Source organism: Festucalex cinctus, chromosome 1 (assembly GCF_051991245.1).
Source record: "Festucalex cinctus isolate MCC-2025b chromosome 1, RoL_Fcin_1.0, whole genome shotgun sequence".
In the NCBI taxonomy this organism is placed as follows: domain Eukaryota; kingdom Metazoa; phylum Chordata; class Actinopteri; order Syngnathiformes; family Syngnathidae; genus Festucalex; species Festucalex cinctus.
The window spans coordinates 34,649,530-34,661,556 of NC_135411.1; the positions used below are offsets into that span (position 1 = coordinate 34,649,530).

The window sequence follows — 12,027 nt, forward strand, 5'->3', positions numbered from 1 at the left end:
ATTATTATTATTTAAAGTGGATCAATTAGAAAGAAAAACAATTTGAAAAAAGCACAAACAATATTATTGCAAGATGTACTTGATGAAAAATCCTTAACTATTATGTAAGAATGGACATAAGGCAAGAAGGATAAAATACAAGTAGAAAAAAGTAAAATATTAAAAAAAAATTGACATATAGTTCAACATAAATATCAGAATATATTCAAATACTATACAAAAATACTAAAAGAATAAAATAAAGGTTAAATAAAAATTGCACAAATGTTGGATGGAAAAATACACATTTGAAAAATAATCGTATTGATAATACAAAAATGGCCAAAAACATTGGATTATAAATACAAAAACATTAGACAAAACTATTCGATATAAACCATTCAAATATTAGGAAAAAAACCCCCCAAAACATTAGAAAAAGCACAGAAAATATCACAGAAATTTCAATAAATAATGCAAAAAATATTATCAAACACTACAAAATATTAGCTAAATATCCCAATTATATAACCAAACATAATAATTAAATGAAATATAAAAATATTGAATAAAAAATACATAAATATTAGAAAAAAGGAAAATATTACAAAAAAGATAAAAAAACACAAACATATATATATATATATATATATATATATACACATACATACATACATACATACATACATACACAACAAAATACCCACACAATAAAGGTGAAAAGACAATGGAAAATACAGTAATATTATGTAAAAATATGAACTGAGAAATACAAAAACAACTCAAAAAATCTAATAAAACATAAGAAAAATGACAAAAAACATCACAAGAGAAATATTAGAAAATAAAACAAAAATATTAAAAACATTACAAAATGCATGAAATACACAAATGATGTAGGAAAATAGACAAATATTATAAATAAACGTGAAATACAGCAGAAATATGCACCAGAATTTTGCATATAAAACACACTCAAATGTTGGGATACAAAAACATTTAAAAATACACAAATATCAGAACAAATGCAAAACTATTAGCCAAATATACAAAAAGGGGAAAAATAAATAGATGAGAAATAACTAGAACAGAAAAAAATACTACTTGAAATATAAACAAAAAACCTAGAGGTGGATGTTAGAGAAAAATACAGTGAAAAATATGGCCTTCACGTTGTGCAAGGTTTCATATCATGTAGCAATCGTTATTGTCTTCTTCTCATCTTCGTTGTTTGCTGCAAGTGTGCAGCATGCATACAGCGCACACACGTGTTGAAAGAAGCCATAGACGCCATCGTACTGCATGATACGTATCTTTTATTTCCAACAGCATTGCTTCACTTGAAGCACAAGCACACACTGAAACAAACACTCCCAGGCTTAAAAAAAAAAAAAAAAAAAAAAAAACATACTTGTGAATAAACCCTTTTTATTTAAAAAATAATCCCAATTGATAAATATGCATCTTATTTCCAACACAGAGAGAAAACACACATTTGCCCCGCATATCATCATCATGGTCGTTAGTTGTATTAGTAATGAGTTCATTTTATTTTATTTATTTATTTTAGCTCAGAACGTCTCTTTATGTCATTTTGCATCGAGTTGACATCATTCGTGTTAACTGAGAAGCATGCAGACCTCCATTGCGACCATTCACAACACCACAAGACAGCCAGGGTGGGGGCCAAAACGTAGGATAGGGAAAGATGAGTAATGAAAAAGATGGACGAGGAACGGAGTGGAGGTTAAAACGATGTGGTAGCATGGTGGTTAAGTGGGGTCAGAATGAGTTGACAAGAGAAAACGAGAGGGGGCGCGTCATGGAGCCTTGGGACCGCCAAATCGATAACTTTTCTATTCGGACAAAGCTGATCCATAATCTACAAGTCACATGACTCACACTCACATCCATTCCATTTCCCAGATGAACGCTTGAGTCAAAAAACAAACTTTTTTGTTGTATTTTTTTTGCCGTCACCCGGGTTTTCACACAGCACACAAAACAGCGAAGCACAACAGAGTTACACGACACCGGGGGGAGCAAGAGAGTGGGAGGCTGGAAGGTTTCAATGATGTGGTGTGAACGAGGGCCTTTACAAAGACTGCAAGAGGTGAGCACTTTGCTTTTATGCCGTCGAAGAAGTAAAATACAGTATTTTACTTTTTCAACGGCATAACAATTCCAACTGTACCTATAAAGTGCTACTAGACGACTGAAACTACTGAAGCCAAATATTAAAAGACATTTATTATGACTTTACAGGAACTTTAAAATGAATTCCAGCGGTAACCTATAAAAGCCATAATCAGTTTGCATATACTACATTTGATTGTCTGTGTTCAGAAAAGTAGTTTTACTGGATTTGCGTTTGAGTTAACTTCTGCCTCATCCACTTGATTAATAGATGTGTCCGAAAATTTTTGCAGTGACAAGTATGCTCCAAAGCAGTATCCCTGAAGGACTATTGCTGAAAAATAGTCCAGCACTCTGTGCCTATCGTCCCCTTAGAGGGCTCCCTTCCTTCCAGCGATTACATGACAGATGGACACTATCATCTCACTAAGTTGCCCCCCAGACACAAAATTGCTGATAACAAGTGAAGTCAATTTAACCGTCGGGCTCTTTGCCGGGAAGCCCCACAAGTCCTGAATCGATGGGATTTATGTGGGAAAATATCACCTTGGTGGTGTTGGGAGCTCGAGCCCAAACCTAAAAACCCCTACCAATGATATTTATGTAGAAAAACATCACCTGGGTGTAGTTAAAACTAGTGTTGTTCCGATACCGTTTTTTGGCTCCCGATACCGATACTGATACCCAGCTTTGCAGTATCGGCCGATACCATACCGATACTGAAGTTTTTTTTTCCTCAACATGAAAAAGCTGTCCTGCCATTGGTTTAGACTAGAGCATTCAAGGGCCAATAGGATATCTTAGATCGGCATGCAGTGAACATGTAACATATCAGTGAATGTTGTGCACGAGCAAGACACAAGATGCTGCATCCAAAATTATATATTAGTGTTGGAATTAATGGTATCGGCATGTTACTTGTGAGTAGTCACCGATACCGATACCACTGTTTTAATGCAGTATCGGCGCCTCTGCCGATACCAGTATCGGTATCGGAACAACACTAGTTAAAACGAACCCTAAACCATATCCCTAAATCCATCCCCAAAACAACTTTTGAGCCGATTTGGATGAATTTTCAGTCTTTGCTAACGAACCATGTTGCATGCCCTTGTTGGAAGAAGCGCTTACCCTAACCTATTAAAAATGAATGTGTGAAAATGTCACACTGCCAAGCATTTTTCAAACTCTAACCAACTCCAACCCTAGGCAGCCAAACTAAATTTCTGAACAGATTTTGGTTGTTACAACCCATATACTGAACTATGTACTGTAATATGGTCCATGTTTTTGGTGAAGATAACCTCCAAGCCCCTAACACTAGCTCAAGCCCTGCATCAAACCCGAACCTATAGAATTCATGTAGGAAAATGTTTTCCTGGGGGACATAAATCAATTGTACCCCAAACTCCTATTTTGCCTAACCCTCAAGTGCTTAGTCAACTTATGTTTTGATGATGTTGCAGTCCGAGTAAATGTCCACGTTCTGCCGGATAGTGTTCGGCTGTTCGCACAAGAACATGGCTCCTTGTGACGGTGTGAGACAGGACTCATGGAAGTTTTGGGAGGGAAAGTCAGAGGAGGATGAGGAGGGGGTGGGGGGTAATGAGCACAGAAGCTCACTAGGACACACAGGCATACATACACACACACACTCACGCGCGCACACACCAATACAAAACACACCCACAAACACAAACACACACACGGAGAAAGGCAACACAGACGTGTCACATGTAACTCGATGATTCTAAAGCTCATGATGGGAAAAACCAAAAGATAGGTTCTTATTTTTTTGTGGGGTGTGTGTGTGTATCCACCAAGGAAAAGTCTGACAGTTTTTGCTTGTTTGTTTTTTTTGGGGCTGGGTCCTAAGGGGGTTGGCGTCCCTCGCATTCCTGGTACAAAACATCAGAACGCTTCATTCTGGGAATGGTAAACGAAGAAGCCATGAGGACGAGTGGAAGCGTGAAGAAGACAGACACAAGGTAACATGCTCAGGCTACAGTCAGTCCTGTCCTGGCTCATCTGACATCAGTAGACCATGTTGGTCCTCCTTCCTCCAGGGGTCAGTATCGGGTGCATTAGAGGCTGGGAAGGCCCAGAGAATCCAGCAGGTCCCTCTGCCTTGTGTGATACAGTAAGACTTCTTCACTGAGAGTCCGTACAAGAGCTTTGGTCCCGCTCCAGGTGACCGCTTAAGGATGGCTTTATATTTTTTTTATTTATGTATTTTTTAAAGAGTTTATCACATCACACACCTCCTAGATCAAATACTACACATCAACTACGCATAAACAGCAAACCGACTGTGAGTTGGTGTGTTTGTCTACGCTGCTGCGTGGTTGTGTTTTTTTTTTTTTTCCTGTCGACGGATTGAGCGGAAGCACAAAAACGTCGAGTGTAACTGCGAGTCTCTCTTTGATGGAAAAATATTTATTCACAGATGAGAAGAGAGAAAAAGGAAAAGTCTGGAGGTGAAGAGACGGTGTGGACCTGTAGAAAAAGAGGAAATGAAGAGGAATTAGGCTGCTGACAGCAGGCGGTTGTATTGGGTAGGGAGAGAAAAGGCTTTGAGGCATTACATAAGAACTTTAGAGCGCGCCCACAACTGACTGACCCTTCATCGCACGCAAGCTTTTCAACAATCGACCCCAAACTTATAACCCTAGCCCTAACCTCAAAACCCAAACCTGAATAACAACCCCACCAAAAAAAAAAACAGACACCAAACAAAATTTCATCATTATCCCAAACCCTTGCCTCCCATTAACTAGAACCTAAACAAAATCCAAAGCACAACCCTCTCATAACCAGAACTCCAACTACTGTATCTCACTACACTAACCCTACATCAGACCTAAGCTCAGAAACCTAAACCCTAGCTAGATCTTAAATTTTAACTCCATGTTATCTTGTCCTTGTTCTGCCAATGCCGCTAGTGTCCACAGAGCAACGTGGCTGCTTGGGAAGAACATGCATAAGGCGTGTAACACGAGATGTTACGCATGCCTCTGCCTGAGAACGGCCAAATGTGACAAGCGCTTCATCGACACGCTCGCCGTCAGGTCCAGCTTTTACATACTTGACCCGTTTTTATGCTCGCATTCCATCCGACAACAGGCAGCCTGAGGAATTGTTGTTATACAGACTACTGTAATTAGTGAGCAAACAAGGGATGCTAGTAAATAAGCAAATAAAGACATTACAGACAGAGGCAAATAACAACTGACCCGTTTAATCGGAGTGAGGACTGTCCACCACGATGTGTGGCTTGGAGGAGGGTGATGCTTCGCCCTTCGTCGATACAAACGTACCAATTACTTTTTCCTGCCCAGAGGGAAAAACATATTAAAAACTGAAGGTGGGGGTAGGTTAGGGTGCGGTTTTAATGCCAAAAAGTTAAGGTTGGCTGAGGGTTCCACTTCAAATACCGTTTCAACAAATGAGTGCATGTTACCTCCACCAGTTGATGCCAATGCTCTATTGGCTTGCGTGGATTGGCTAACATGGCGGTCCAGTGTTCCCTCCCCGGGCCATCTGCATCACTACCAACGCGGCACATTCCTATCACCTCGTTATGGCCGATGCTGATGGGACAAAAAAACAAAACAAAAAAAAAAACAGTTATCATGACAATCCATGCTGGGCGGGTCCGTCAGCTCCAGGACAAGGCTCACCAGTCGTAGTCCATCACGGCAATGACGATTGACACGCTCTCGATGTTCTCGTTGGGAATGTCAAACACAAGCGCCTCGTTGTAGGTTGGATTCAGCGTGTTCTTCTTGATGGACGTCTTCCTCTTCTTCAGCCGGCGACCGTCGCATATCAGTGAGGCCTTCACGTAAGGGTCTGATGGGAAGAGAAGGAGAGAGATGATCCTGAATGCAATGATGTGAGGTCACCTTGGGAACAGCGGCGGATAAAAAGCAGAAGGTTGATATGCTTTGTTATTCATTCGGCACGCTGCCCTGGGAAACACACGCGCCCACACTCTCATCCTTTTTTTTTTTTTCACTCTTCTTCCCAAGCGTCTGTCTCGCACTGTAGGGATCGTACTGGCGATAACAGTTGCCATCTCCTTTATTCCGGGAAGGCAACGCCGTTAATGCTGACGCTACTGATGTCGCCACTGTTGCTGCTCTCAGAGCGACGAGTAATAAAACACCTGTCAGTCAAAGATGGCGGCTAACAGGTGTCGCTTTTGTTTGACAAAAGCAAACCAGAATGTTTACACTGCTTTAGAGAAGCAAAAAAAAAAAAAAAAAAAAAAGAGTCGACCTTTCAAGAATAGGCTCCTCTGGGCCCAAAACCAGACCAGGACCTCCCTGAGAAAAACTGATCCATTTTGTGTAAGTCTTTTTCTTGAGAAAAACTGGTCAAGCTCAAGTGAGTACTAGTATTGATGTTTTTAAGAGGAGGCTACTTACTTTTTTAGTTTGGCATTTGAATGATCTCTTTTCTTTTTATCCGCTTTGATCTATTTAACTATTTTAATTTAGATTGTCTTTCAGCTTTGTTTTTGCCTTTTATTTATTTATTTCATATTTAAATGTTTTTATGAGGTAATTATTAAGTTTTTAGCTCCACTGTTTTCTCAAGGGGAGCCTCCACGCTGGGAGGGATGGCTGTCCTTCTCCTGTGGGTGGGCGGTTGTCCAGGGGGCCCCTTGGCCCCGGGGCGCTGTGGCTCGCTTCAGTCTGTTTGGAGAGGGCCACGGTCACTGTGGGCCGGAGGTCTCTGGGATGGCATTCCTCCCTGTGGTGGTTGGCGGTCATCCCTCTCAGTGTGGGTGAACTCCTCCTGGGTGCCTTTCCTCACAGGGTTCTTCTGTGCCCCGCCATGTTGTGGTTTGCATGTGTGTCTGTGGGTATGATCATGGGGATATGGGGGGGGCTCGTATTGTATTATGGATGCTTTATTTGTTCAGCACTTTGAGTTGCATTTGAATGTATGAAAGGTGCTATATAAATAAAGTTTGATTTGATTTGAAGAGTAAATATTTCCAGGTAGTCCTTTACACAAGAAACGTGTTATGATCTCATTACCTTTACAACCTTTACCAGAGTGTCAAGTATACATTCTCCTTTACTAGTCAAGTTTGTGTAAATCCATTACCAGAGAAAACAAAGTTGCAGGTATTCCTTTATTGCTTGAGAAACTGATTGGACACATTGAGTGAGTCCTTTACCCAAGAAGCTCTACTAGATTCACATTAGTCCTTTACCTAAGAAAGTACAGAAGTTAGTTCAAGTTGGTCAAAAAACTAGCTAGTTTTAGTCCTTTGTTGAACAGACTGCCCACATTAGCTTTTCTCTGTCTGTGTTAGTCCTTTTAGGTCTGCATTAGTTCATTACTAGAGACAACCAAATAGATCCAGGTGGTCACTAACTCAATATACCTGTACAAGTTGATCCTTTTAGACCTATGTAAATTATTTACCTGAGAAAACACTCATTTCCACGTTAGTTCTTAGACCTACATTATTCCTTTACCTGAGAAACCAGTCAGGTCCATGGCCTTCAGGTTGGTGGCCTTGATGACGGTGGCCGTGAGTCTGCCGGCTGTGGGCAGGTAGCATAGCGAAAAGTTGAGCTCCCCGAGGTCGGCCTTCTCCTGTGGATTCAGATAAACACAGAAGTCAAAAGGAGCGTAATGGTCGCAGGCGGCAGGAAGGGGCGGTTAGTTTGAGTTGGCCGGGTGATGTGTCACTGGAAATAAATCATGCGCCAATCTGTCGCTGCCAACTGGAGGCGACGACTCTTTTGTGTTTTTCACGCTTCGCATCCCTTTAGGATCGATACTTCCTCTGCGAGACTGAAGTTATTTAATAAATCAGATGTCCATGAGTTGTCTCGTATGAATATTTCATTTGTAATGGACTCTGGCTGCCTTTTTCTTCATTTGTAGGCTGCAAGCATCTGTCGTTGCTCGGTCGGCCAATTAGACGCATGGCATCGTGTGCACTGCTCATCAAAAGTAACTTTGAAGGAACACGCTTGAACAGCAGACGGTCGAGGGCTCAACGACTTAACGTCAACAGTGGATCAATATTCAATATGTTAACGTGAAATGTGCCTTTTTTATAACAAGCAAGTAGACGCAATGTAAAAGATGAGCTGTTAATGAAATGATTTTATTGATCAGGCCGTTTGAGTCAGCAGTGCTTGGGCCTGAACTGGTGGTTTGTTATGATCTCACTCATGAAGCATTGATTGGAAAATGATGTTTTAGTTTTCTTGTTTATGTTGACTGAAATAAATGGAAAAAAAAAGAAAGGAAAAACTCTGGTGCAATGTGAACCCAAAGTGGTCAGTCAGGTCTTTTTGGTGTACATGAGTCTTTTTCGGTCTGTTAGACCTGTGAAATTGGTCGTCTCCACATTAGTCTTTGAACTGAGAAACCAGTTTGGTTCACGTTATACCGAGCTAAAACTACACGGTTTTCTTGTCTTTCACGACAGTCGCGCTGTCAGATTACCCGATAAATTCGCTCTGTGTCGTGGACCGGACGTGTAGTCACACTACAAGTCTGAACTGGGCAAGACACCACCCGATCATCGCGTGCTGTCATGCCAAGAGAACCGCGGCTGCGCTGGTTGTCGGGGAGGCGGAACAAAAAAAAGAGGCAGGACAGGGAGCGTTTACGTGAATGGAGTGCGAAACATGAGCGTATTGCTCTCACTACCTGCTCAGTAGTGTTTAAAATGTGATTTAGTAGTCAATTAGTGCTGTATTTTAATTTATTTACATGTGTCGGGGTAATATAGCCTATTTTGATTATTAATTTGGAGATGACATCTTGATTTATTAGGCTACTTTATCAAATACTGAAATATGCTTGCGTAATTCCTATACTGCTTAAATATTTATTCATATTTGACTTGTTTTAGCACCTTATGATACGCGTATTCACATTTGATATGCGTATTCGCTCCGAACCGTTCGTTGAGGGGGAGGAAAAAAAGACGAGTAGCGGAGTGGCTGTCAAGACCTGGCCTGACTTCTCTAATAAGATATATGTCTGCCCCAAAGACATGAGCGATCCTCACTAAATATCTGCCCATCCCTACTCATATGCCCAAATCTCTGAAATTATTACGACGACAGTCACAATATTTTTTTTGTACTTTCGCCGTTGCCTGACGATGGCAATTATGTTGGAAGGTGGCTCCTATATGTAAAATAAAAAAATAATGTGACTTTTTACATTTTTAGACTATGATTTGGGGAGGTGATAATTACAGAAGTGAACATATGCCTATATTAGGTGAGGAGAAGTCGTGCTCGCCTGACAGCCGCCTGCAGCATGTATTTTTTTCTTTCCCTCTTCGAAGTAGAAGAACCTGAATGTAGTGCGAGCTATATTAAGGCAATATGCCTACTTGATGACGCCATATAGAGCATATGTGTTGCTCATGTCTTTAAATAGCAACAAATGTGCACAATGTGTGTGCTCTCCAGCGGGGTACTTTTTTTTTCCGTCATGGCCTGGGCCGCATGTGCCAGAGTTCATGACCTGTTAGGTGCCTGTTATGCGTCTGTTTAGGTACTGATGTAACAAGTGTCTGTTTTCAAAACGTGATGTTCGTGATGTCAACCTTTAATCCTTTAGGTGATGTCTGGACCTATGTGATGTCGCTCGTTAGTCCTTTACGATTCAGTCTGTGGGTGCAGGCTGAGAATTGTGTGTGGTTTGCCGGATTATTGTCCAACTGTCCCGTGTACAGCATCTCTGAGTTTCTGCCTCTCGATGTGAATAAAGGGAGAAAATCTTATTTGTGTCTGCATTTGGGATCCAAACCTTTCAGCACACAATATTTTCAGGTCGCACCTGTCTGTTAAGGAGCTATAACGTGGTGGTCAGTGTGTGATTGACGTTTCACTCCCTCTCGCTATTGGTCAAAGCTGCGGAACAAAAGGACGATGATGTAGGTATGTCACGTTGTGCGACAAAGACGAGCAAAAATTCTGACATGCTAGTCTTTCGTCAGTGTGGATGGTTGTTTGTCTCTGTGTGCCCTGCGGTTGGCTGGCGACCAGTCCAAGGTGTACCTCTCCTACTGCCCAAAGACAGCTGAGATAGGCTCCAGCACCCCCTGCGACCCTTGTGAGGTATAAGCGGTCAAGAAAATGGATGGATGGATAGTCTTTCGTCGTGATGGTTGTGAACCGTCCCAGACAACAGGCGACCAATCGTTGAAGGGGTCACACTACACGGGCGACGTTACGTCAAAACAACTCAAAATCATTTACAACATGCCCCGTTTGTCCGCAACACGTCGGTCAGGCCAAAATCGGGCTATTTTTTTGTAGTCTGACCAAGGTATTAGTTGTTTTAAGTCTACATTGGTCAAGTTGAATTTATTCTATTAATGTGTTTTAGTTGGTCATTTTAGGCCGATGTTGGCTGGAAAAAAAAAAGTTGCATAATGGTTTTGTAGTCTTACATGGTCAGATCCACATTACGAGGTTTACATGAGTTCTTTATTTAAGACACCATTCAGGTCCAAACAAATTATTTAAGTGGTCTCAGTTGGATTCAGTTCAGGTTTACCAAGGGCAGAGTGGTCCAAGTTCAGTTTGCCATAGACGTAGCTTTGAAATGGACCGGAATGACAAAAGTGTTCTGTTTTTTGAGACATGCTTTTTATCGGATGGAAACAAACTGAATTTGTAACGAGAACTCAAACAAAACTGAATCGAGTTTCAGTTGCTTGGCCTTTGATCAGAGATTTTTTGCTTTTTTTTTATTTATTTTTTTTAATTTGACCAATCATGGTGACTCACCGCTGTACCCTCCACAATGTCCCTCCACACTGGTTTGTCTCCGCTGCCCTCGCTGAAGTCCAGCAGGTTGTCCACAACCACCTGTCCAATCAAGTCGTGGCGGGAGAAGCGGTCGAAGTCGTAGACGGAGAAGTGAAGCTTGCGGGAGTGGAGCTCATTCAGAGGCACCCCGAACTGGAACGTCTCGTTGAACACGGGGTTCAGTGTCTTTCTGTGCACCTATAGGGATATACGCAAATCACAAGAAAGTAAAAAAAAAAAGATACTTTTGCATCTCTTTGTCCAATTTCAAGTTCAAATAGGTGTTTTTTGTTTGTTTTCGCTTATTCTGCTCTATTTTATTATGGCCATTTTCCTCAACTAAATCGTGCCACCCATGTTTCATTGTCCTTTGTTACTACGTTTCGCTCTCTCGTTTCTCTGTCTTTATCACCAGGTTCTTTTGCCAGGTTCCGACAGGTCTTGAACTTTTCGCTGCTTCTTTTCACCTGTTGTTTGGCACTTGGATCCACAACAAACATTTTTTGTGCTCTTTTCTTCTTGTTTGTCATAAGGTTACCCAACCAGTTTCCAACAGGTGTTGTTCTCTTTTGTTGTAGCTTTTTGTCCTCTCATATTTATCTGGTTCCCTAACCACTTTTCACCAGGTTTTATTGTGCCTTTTATTGCTTTTTGCACTCTCTTTGTTTATTAGCTGATTCCCCAACAAGTGTCATTGTTTCCCTTTTTTTTTTTAAAACTGCTTTTTGCACTCTTTTATTTCTTATTTATCAACCACTTCCCGCAACCAGGTACCAGCAGCTGTCGCTGATGCTGTTGTTGTCGTCTTCGGTCATTTTGTTTTCGTTCTCTCTTTTGAACATCTTATCCTCGGGCATGAAAAATAGGATACACATATGCACACGGGGGACCGGCACAATTGCCTTGTTTCCACAGAAGCTATTAATTCCCGTGACACCTTCACTGATTCTTGCTTCTTATCTGGCCACCTCTCCCGCTGTCATCTTTGCTTAATACCTCACATGTCTCATTCCCATATTTCCGGCCCACCAAAAAGCACTTTTTGGAAGCAGCCAAAATTAAAAAGCGCCCCGCACATGCTACACTATGGTGCACCACTTAT

General features: G+C 41.3%; 1 protein-coding gene across 2 annotated transcripts in view; it reads right to left on the bottom strand.

Moving 5' to 3' along the window:
• Window positions 1-3,626: 3,626 nt before the first annotated feature.
• syt3 (synaptotagmin III) overlaps window positions 3,627-12,027 on the bottom strand; it is a 34,461-nt gene continuing 26,060 nt past the window's right edge. For both annotated transcript variants that reach the window (XM_077531849.1, XM_077531858.1), the window contains exons 8-13: window positions 10,905-11,123; window positions 7,611-7,731; window positions 5,796-5,967; window positions 5,576-5,705; window positions 5,349-5,445; window positions 3,627-4,611 (exon numbers count right to left, since the gene is read on the bottom strand). In XM_077531849.1, the coding sequence (XP_077387975.1) occupies window positions 5,353-5,445; window positions 5,576-5,705; window positions 5,796-5,967; window positions 7,611-7,731; window positions 10,905-11,123 (735 nt within the window). In that variant the 3' untranslated portion in view covers window positions 3,627-4,611; window positions 5,349-5,352. The remainder of the gene's footprint in view (window positions 4,612-5,348; window positions 5,446-5,575; window positions 5,706-5,795; window positions 5,968-7,610; window positions 7,732-10,904; window positions 11,124-12,027) is intronic.